This window comes from Ctenopharyngodon idella, chromosome 2 (assembly GCF_019924925.1).
Source record: "Ctenopharyngodon idella isolate HZGC_01 chromosome 2, HZGC01, whole genome shotgun sequence".
Lineage (NCBI taxonomy): Eukaryota > Metazoa > Chordata > Actinopteri > Cypriniformes > Xenocyprididae > Ctenopharyngodon > Ctenopharyngodon idella.
Genome location: NC_067221.1, coordinates 35,510,651 through 35,520,646, shown reverse-complemented (window position 1 = coordinate 35,520,646; position 9,996 = coordinate 35,510,651). Strand labels below are relative to the sequence as shown.

Here is a 9,996-nt window from a genome sequence, read left to right as displayed (position 1 = left end):
TTAAAATTCTGTGTAAAAACTTTTTGCACAAATGTTTTTTCTTCCTTTACAGTTCCATGAACAATTATTATAATTCTTTTAAGGAACCAATACCAGAATGGTTAAATTCTTCCCGATTCCCTTCTATACCCATAATTACTCACAAAGTCATGAATGAAGTTATAATAAGTAAACAACAATATTGGGTCATAACACAAGGGAAAAAAGGGTCAAAAAAGTCAATGATTTGGATGTAAATCTGTATTTATGTTAAGGTTAACATTCAAATACAAATAGACAAAGCGTATGACGAACAAACAGCGGACATGACCTGGAAAAAGATTAGACAGCGTGTGGAAATGAACAACACTCAGAACAGCTTTTATCACGTCCCGTCGCCAGGACTGACCCATACTTTGACCTGTTAAACATCTTTTTCATATGAAAAATATCAGTAATATTCAATGGCTTAAAAAATATGCTTAGTATGTAAAACTATATCTGTACAGAATCAATAAATTCAAATGATGATTTACTTCACTTAGTAAAAATAACAAATATCTTTCGACTCTTTTGCACCAGAAGACAAAATGCGTTACCAGACAACAGCCTGCCCAAATATCCCAGCTCTTTAAAATGCACTTCATAATTAAAAATGAGCAACAACATCATTTAGCAATAATACTCACCATCTCTTTGAAAGCTTCATTATATAATATTCAATATCTCAGTGTTTCCTCTCTATTATTTATATGGATTTTTTTACACTACTCTGTCAGCTGACAGCTGATCTGTCTCTCTAAAATGTATGTTTCAAACATACATGGCACACTGGGCTGTGACACAAGTGATAGCAACATATCTAGGGATCTAAAGCTATAATGTTTAGTTTTGGTCCTTAACTTCATCAGTTAAAGGCCCCTCATTACTTTTACATGACAGATATAGAGCAACATGAGTGTGTTCATTTTTTTTTAGAAAGAGTCTTGACCGAACTACTCTTACTGTAGCTAATTTTACACACGTTCCTCTGGAGAAGCAGATGTGCAACAAGAATTACGAATCCTACCCAAAATATAAAAACAGACATTAAATAAAGCAAAAGAGTTTGTTTCTGAGGTTCCAGTACATTAAATGCTTCTTCAACTGCATGACCTTCTGAAAAATTAGTCTTCAAGTTTAGTATGTCCCTAATATTCTTTTACACCTGCATTTCCACAAACACAAAAGAAGCAGATTGTGTATCTTCATACGATGAAATGACTTGCTCATAAACTCAGTAACTGTGCGTTAAGCATTGCATAAAAGACACGACAAAACAAGCATAAGGCCACAAAATTGAACATGTTTGAAATAAAAATGGCGTAAAAGCGCATCCATCAGTGCTGCAAAGACTGTAGAGCAGAGGGTCTCAAACTCGCCACAAGTGACCATCCGACAAAGCCTGCGAAAGTGTTTTCATTACATTCAGGATGTGCATTGTAATGTCCGATAAGGCAGAAATCTGCCAGTGAGCTGTGAACTTATTTGAGGAGTTTTTTGGGTGTGTTTTGTTTCTTGTTCTGCCAGAGGTGGCTGTAAATGGTGATGGCATCCACACTAGCTGACATGGTCTTGGCGGGGATTTTGCTGAACTGTTTCTTATCCGAGCTGTATTTGTAAAGGTTCTCGATCATTTTGGGCGTGATGGTCTTGGGCCCGATGCCAGCTAGCTTGTTGATCTCCTCCGCCTCTGGATAATATGAGTACAGGGAGCGAAACTGGCAGCCAGTGTCTCGGAACAGAATTAGAAAGTTGTTGGCTTCGGTTTTCTCCATTTCCTGGGAAAAATAAAACAAATACTTACACATATCAAATGATTATTATTTCCATTCATGTTTTAAATGACAATCTAGACCTCTTTAAAATGGATTCTTTCTAAACAAAGAAAATATGAAAAAATAACTGACAAATAAATAAATAAAATAAATAACTAAATAAATATAATTAAATTTCTTATATAGCATACTTTTTTTTTCACAACTTAAATTAAACTGAAATAGAATTGAGCTCCTCCTCTTTGATCTCCAGATCAAAGCTGATTTTCTACAGAATTTATTGTAACATTTTCCCCCTCACCTCCAGGATTTTGTTCTTCTGTCCCTCATTGACGCGGCCTGCGAGGCAGCAGTGAGCCAGTGCGTTCTGGATGATGTATTTATTTGATTTAGCACTGGGCTCCTTGTATAACTTTGGCCCTAGAGAGAAAGAGACATGAGAATTAGAGGAAGCGATCAACATTTGTGTGCAGACTCCTATTGAGGGTTAAGGTTATGGCATTTATAAGGGTCAGTATTGTTATATATGTAATTCCATCCATTTTAAATGTCCAAGTTCAGTGTTTAAAGGGTTAGTTCACCCAAAAATGAAATTTCTGCCATTAAGTACTCACCCTCATGTCGTTTCAAACCTGTAAGACCTTCATTCATCTTCAAAACATAAATTACGATATTTTTGATGAAATCCAAGAGGTTTTTTTTTTTTTTATCCCCAATAGAAAGCAACGTAATTATCGTCATTCAAAGTCCAGAAAAGTACTAAAAACTGAATGACGGTAATTGTGTTGCTTTCTATTGGGGATAAAAAAAAACCTTTTGGATTTCATCAAAAATATCTTAATTTGTGTTCTGAAGATGAATGAAGGTCTTACGGGTTTGGAACGACATGAGGGTGAGTAATTAATGACAAATTTCATTTTTGGGTGAACTAACCCTTTAATGTTGGAGTAAATGGCATTACTGCATAAAATCTGTTTGCAGCTGATAAAGTACTATAAATATGTCCTTTCTTCTACATCAAAATTTTAGTTTAAATGTAATTTTTCAACGTTTTAAATAGGTAAATCATTTGTTTTTGCAGTTCATTAAAACAAATTAAATTAAAACAAATGAATTTTAAAATGTACAAACACTACATATACATTACTGTTCAAAATTTTAGGGTCAGTAATGTTTTTTTTCCCCCAAGAAATTAATTCTTTTATTCAGAATGGACACTTTTGAATTGATCAAAAGTGACAGTAAAGACATTTAAACTGTTGCAAAAGATTTCTATTTTAAATCAATACTGTTCTATCAAACATTCATCCCGAAAAAAAATGTCACGATTTCCACAAAAATAATAAGCAGCAAAACTGTTTTCAACATTGATAATAAGAAATGTTTCTTGAGCACCAAATGTTGATGCTGAAAATATGGCTTTGCCATTACAGGAATAAATTACATTTTAAAATGTATTAAAATAGAAAAAAGTTTTTTAATATTAATATTAATAAAAAATATTTTTTTTTTTGTCAAATAAATGCATGGACTTCTTTCAAAAACATTACAAAATCTAAATGAACAAGTCATACAAACGCACACATAATAATGAAAAAAGTTGAAAAGGTTTTGGAATATAGAATGTGACACTGCAGGACTGTCATGTCACCTGCCCACCTGTGTATTCTGTGTTAGACGCTGCAGACGATGTTGTTGATTCGAGCTCCCAGTTCTCCCCGTTTCCACTTACTGATGGACAAGGTGACAGAAAGCCCTCTGTGGACTCCGGCCTGAGAATAAACAAATATACACACTGCAAACATCTCTTTTATAAAGACTGAAGTACTAATTTAACAGGTGGGCCCTTATTGCTGCTGGAAAAGCACATTTTTCATATAAAATCAACTCATAAATTTGCCACTGCCTAAAAAAATAGTAGTAAGCATTAGGGATGTGTGCCATGACTAATTTCCATAACATTTAAATGAAAATTTTGTAACCGACTAGTCAACTAGTCTAAAAAAAACTCCAGATAACAGTCAGTCTGGATAAGCGATCCATCTGAAACAGCCTACTTATTCTACGAATCAAAGAGTCAAAACCAATACTGAATGCTGCTGAAAAATAGGTCATGTATGTGCACTTTGCATTATGATCATTGTACATTACTTAACTTAAAGGGATATTTCACCCTAAAATGAAAATTAAGTCATAATTTCTAATGCCGTATTCCCTTCTTTTTTTATGGACCACAAAAAGAAACTTTTTTTTTAAAAAAAATGTCCCTCTTGCGCTCATTCATATAATGGTAGCTTTTTAAAAAAGACGCAAAAGTATCACAGAATGATCCCATGCGACACATGGTGTGTATTCCAAGCGTTCTAGGGGTATACGATAGAGTTTGGTGAAAAACAAACTGAAATTAAATGTATTATTTAAAGAAAATCCTGACCTTGGCCGTTGATCTGTGCACGGCTATGAGAACGTGCTCATTCGTGACACTCTATAAGCACCGCAGTTGTGAGAAATCAATATTAATAAAAACGCGACATGAAATACAACCCATGTACCTTCTTCTCTGAGGTGAATATATCTGTTGTGTTTGTCACAACAAGTAGTTGTCACGTCCATTCACATCTGTCAACTGTCATTCTGACTGTCATCAGACAGGAGTTCTGGTCCGGTGATATTTGACTCAGTAAACAAAGTACATGGATACTTTTTTGGGATTTCTAAGCATTTTTGTTAATCTTGATTTCTCACAACTTGTGTGAGAAATAGAGTCTCACGAATGCACACGTCATGCAGTCGTGCAGAGAAGACCAATGGCCAAGGTCCATAAAAGAAAGAATGGCATACGGCATTAGAACAAGACCAAGGTGAGTAAATGATGACTTAATTTAAGGGTGAACTGTCCCTTTAAGCGTTCACTTAATCAACGTTAGCCATAGACATAATTATTAAAAATCAAATGAATTAATAGGCAGTGCAGGACCAATAATTACAAGCTCAATATTATAAACGGAATTCCTCAAATAAAAGTTTAGTATGTCCAATGTCAACTAGCAGCAGCAGTATTGTTTAGTTGACTAGTCTCACACATCCCTAGTAAGCATAACATCACACACTGATGCCGAGAAGCTGAAGGCTGGAAATATCACAGAAGCGAAGCATGGATGCAGCAGATGTAGGTTACTCATTGCACCATGTTCTAATCAGGTTCAAGCTTCCGGTGACAAGTAAAGCCCAAAGTAAAAACAAAATTGCTGCACGACTTGTCATATAAGTCATAGCCAATCAGAACATATGTGATGTTTTTATACAGTGATGTTGAGCATGCTTCTGTAGCACTGAGATGTCAACCAGGTGGATAAACAAATCCATGTTGCTTGTCATTTTTTCTGTTGCAGTCGGTTTAGATAGAAACTAACATGGAGGAGACAGAATTTACAGTCTCACTTGTTGCTTTAACAAATTGCACCTGGTTAATACACAATACTACACCGAGGCTCTGTTTACACCTGGTATTAAAGATTCATTTTGGTCATTTAGATCACAAGTGGACGGCACTAAATACAGATGTAAATGTGGTCTAAAACGTTTTAATGTTAGTGTAGACGCTCGTGACTGAAAGTGTACGAACAGCAACAAAAGGCTGCCTACTCTCCACCTCAGTGCTTCCCACACATAGACTTTACTTGGGCAGGCCGCCCAGGTATATTAACGGCTGCCCAAGTATATTTGGAGACACATTCATGCTTTTATTATTTTTATCCTCGTATACTTTTGTATCCGCCCAAGATAATGAAACCATCCGCGATCGATTAACTAGTGGAAAATCTCCCCTCGCCCTACGCGTTTCGTACCTGCTCGTTACGTGTGCGTCAGAACTGTTTACTCCCGCTAACATTCCCACGCACGCTGCAGAGATGCGGTGGATATTTCACAAAGAGCGCTGCATGTTGCAAAGTCACAAGGCGGTGCTGTTGCGCGTTCTACAGGCTCGCACAACAGCGCTTCAGACTGCTTCAAAGCATTATTCTCAATCAACGAAAAGCGCAGATTTATGCCAAGCAATTGCTAATGAACTCAAGTTGATGAATTATGACAATGTCTACTTTATGGCCTTTATATGATATGTTTTAGATGATTGTAAGAATCTGAAGGATCAGCCCGCAATTGTGCAGACATTTCAAAATAAAAGTCCCGGTGAATTTCGGGCTTGTTTATAATTAAAAGTCACAAGCTAAGTTTTTTTTTTTTTTTTTTTTTTTTTTCCTTCTGGTCATTATTGGTATTTTGGCTACACAATAAATTGTATTTAATTTGATTTCCAATTAATTTATAGTAAATTATTGTAGTCTCCCCCACAGGAAGAAAAGACTAAGAACATTATTTGACACGTACTGTATATTATTCATTATATACATTTTACCAGTAAAATCTGTGTCCCATTTACTGAGAGAGACACTATATGACATAGCAAGGAGAACAAAGGAAAAGGAGAACCATTTAAATGCTGTAATTTTGCATAATTTACAATGCATAATAATACATAATATTAGTATATAATTAAATGTAATAGTATGCTATGTAATTAAAATTAATTTCAACAAATAAAAATACTGTTAAAAATCACACATTATTTGTTTGTCACATGTAGTAGACCATTTTTTGTGCCGTGGGTAATAGGAGGATTTTTCACCCGGCTACCACCGCAAATATATTTTAAACCTGTGGGAAGCACTGCTCCACCTACTGACCTAATGTGTAAATATTATGGGAAGCGCGCTAGCCAGACGGAATTTAACTTTGTTGGCTGGAGAGCCAAGATTGGTTTGAAGACGAAAAACGTACCAAGCACAATGTTCTCTCATAAATCCTGATTTCACACACGCACTCACCGTGTTTTGTGATCTTGTGGCTGTCAGAGCAGAAACGAAAGCTGATGCTCTCTGTATGTTTTTCCGTTGTCTCCAGGAGCATTTATATGTAAAAAGATCGTAAAAAAAAAAAAAAACATTTTACCCACCCATTGACCGTCCCATTTTACCCACCCATTGACCATCCCCTTGAAGAAAACAGGACAGAAGTGGTTGAAAGTGGACAAAATAGACGGATTAAAACACCAGGTGTAATCAGGTATGTGTCTCTCTTATCTACTTGTGATCTGATCAACCAAAACACATCTTAATACCGGGTGTAAACAGGTCCTGAGTCTCATAAACAGTTGCTTAAAAGATTAGCCATTTTCTGTTGCTGCAATGATAAAGTAGCTGACAAATAATCACCACTGCAAAGAAACATGAAAATCATAGGGAAAATCAAGGAAAAACTAAAAATGTCATGTTGTATGCTGTAGCATTGATCGTTTTATAACAAAAGTGATTCAAAGATGATAATTATATAACAGTTTATTACGTTCCACCAATATGCTGATGAACCAGTGAACTGATCTGTCCAAGCGAATGAGTTTGTTCAGAGCCCAAGCTGAAATGACAGGCGTCAGCACTGTGAGGTAATGACATGGGTGTGATGCTGTCTGCAAACTGACCTTCCCTTTTTCCCTTTAGGGGAGCTCAGAAAGAAACACAGACTGCCAGGAGACAGTCTGCTGCCTCTGAGCAACCAGCATAGAGAAAAGACAGAGATACCAAAGACAGAGGGAGGACAGAAGGTTATGAACACGACTGGTCTCACAGCAACAGAGATGTGTGTCAGTGTTGATTAACACAAGAGCGTGCCATTTGTAATCACGACAATTCTTTCATTGTTTTCTTTGCTTTTGAATGATCTTTTACAGGAAAGGTAATAGTGAATTGGACATGGTCTCACCTAGATGTCCTCTTATCTGACTGGACGCTCTCATTGTCTGCCAAGTTAAGGGAGGCGAGTGATAAGCTGGACACGGAATATCCACGAGGCCGTGACCCTGAACACACAAATACACATAATTTGCATTCATTTTCTTTTGGAAGCTTGGTTTCAAAAGCTCTCTGGATACCACAGCAGCAAATTAAATGTAGAATGTTTATGTTATTAAAAATAAAAATATTTTATTATAAATAAAAAATATAGGTATATTATTAATGATTAATATTATTAAAAATATGAAATAATTAGAATTACATTTCTTAATATTATCAAAATATAAATACTTTATTAAATAATTAAGAATATAGATATATTATTAAATATAAATATTATAAACTAATTAGTTAATACTTTTTTAATATTATTAAAAATATAAACATTTTATTACAAATATAGATATATTAATATTCTTAATATTATAAATATAATTAGAATATTATTATTAAAATGATTTTAATATTATTAAAATAATATATCCCAGTTTAATAATTATTTTATTAAAAATAAAAATATAGGTATATTATTAATAATTAATTTTATTAAATATGTAATGTAAAATAAAAAATATGTATAATATAAAATGATTAGAATTATTTTTAAATACTATTAAAATATAAATACTTTATAAAAATAAAAATATATTTATAATTATTAATATTATTAATATAAAATACTTAGAATTAATACATTTGAATAAAATTAAACGTAAATATTTATTAATTAATAAAGAAAATAGATATATTATTAATTATTAATATTATTAATAATCTGAAATAATTGGAATTGATACAGTTATAATATTATTAAAAATATAAATATTTAAAAAAAAAAAAATATATATATATATATATTTTTTTTTTAATATTATAAGTACTAATTAGAATATTATTATTAAAATTATTTTAACATTATTAAATAATACATCCCAGTTTAATGAGCAGAGACAATAAGTAAGCCATTCAAATCTCTATAAAGTGTAACTGCTGTGGCTCTGTAAAAAAACTCTGTTTGATCAGTTTGGCATAGCAACGCTGACTCAAAGGCTGACAACCTGGATTTCCCATCATACCTGTGGCTGTCCGTGCTGGAGGTTTTGGAGACTCCATGATGTCTCTGTGCATAGATTTGGGGCGTGGCTTCTTTTGCTTCGCACCAGGGGGGCGGGGCTTAATGACACTGTCCATGTCATCCATCAGTTTGAGCTGCTTCTTCCTCATATATTCATTTCTTATAAACTCCCGTCTTGCCTTCTCCTCCTCCTTCTTCAGAAGTTCCTCTTCTGCTTTCATTCTGATCAAGGAAGCAGGAATTTATGCATTTCGAGTGTATAAATTTATAATGACTTCTACAAATCATTTAAAATTCATTTAAATACAGAAGCAAAACAGGTGAATGTTGCATGAAGTTTTAGTAAAACAAATACAGGTAATTATTACATTACTGTATATTACTACGTATTGTAATACTGCTGCATGTAAATGAAAATAATGAATTCCCCTGCTTTAAATAAAACACCTTTTTATGCCATTTTAGCACAAAGAAATAGAAAGTTGTATATCGAATAAAGGCTGAACATATCAAAACATAATATGTTGAATAACTATGACTATAATTTATATTAATTTTTAAATAGCTCTAGTGTATACTGAATTCTGTGAACATGACATGTTGAATTAGTTGTGCTATCTGTGATTGTGTGGCTTTGTTTCCTGTGATCATGTCATTTGCTATTATTGTGTTGTGTTTTTTGTGGTGTTTTTCATACCGTGCTGCTTCTTTCTTCTGTTCCATCTCGGCCTCCTGTTGCTGTTTCTTCATCTGCATCTCCTTCTCCCTCCGCAACCTTTTCTCCATCAGAGCTGCTTTCTTCTGTGCAATATCCTCCTCTCCCTGCAGGTCGTCCTGAGTCGCAGCAACACAAACAAACAATTATTCAGTCTGACACAGAAGCTCATGTGTAGCTGGCTGTATGAGACAATGTCTCTCACTGAACATTGTGATGTGCAACATGAAGAAAAACACAAAATGTTCATTTCAAAGGAGTGTTTACTTAAAATGAATGAAAAAGAATAACAAAGACATTTGTTGAAGCTTCTGAACAGAGAAACATATGCAGTCACAACCATTTATATCAAAAAAATAAATGTATTTGATTTATGTTGTAAATAAAGCATATACAGTATACACCAATCAGGCATAACATTATGACCACCTTCCTAATATTGTGTTGGTCCCCTTTTTGCTGCCAAAACAGCCCTGACCCGTCGAGGCATGGACTCCACTAGACCCCTGAAGGTGTGCTGTGGTATCTGGCACCAAGATATTAGCAGCAGATCCTTTAAGT

At 34.2% G+C, this 9,996-nt stretch overlaps 1 protein-coding gene across 1 annotated transcript in view; it reads right to left on the bottom strand.

Moving 5' to 3' along the window:
* Window positions 1-225: 225 nt before the first annotated feature.
* Window positions 226-9,996, bottom strand: part of camsap2b (calmodulin regulated spectrin-associated protein family, member 2b) — a 60,661-nt gene continuing 50,890 nt past the window's right edge. Inside the window, 7 exon segments of the mRNA XM_051917933.1 lie at window positions 226-1,799; window positions 2,098-2,216; window positions 3,456-3,568; window positions 7,333-7,398; window positions 7,614-7,710; window positions 8,722-8,942; window positions 9,418-9,554. Coding sequence (XP_051773893.1) covers window positions 1,503-1,799; window positions 2,098-2,216; window positions 3,456-3,568; window positions 7,333-7,398; window positions 7,614-7,710; window positions 8,722-8,942; window positions 9,418-9,554 — 1,050 coding nt within the window. The 3' untranslated portion in view covers window positions 226-1,502.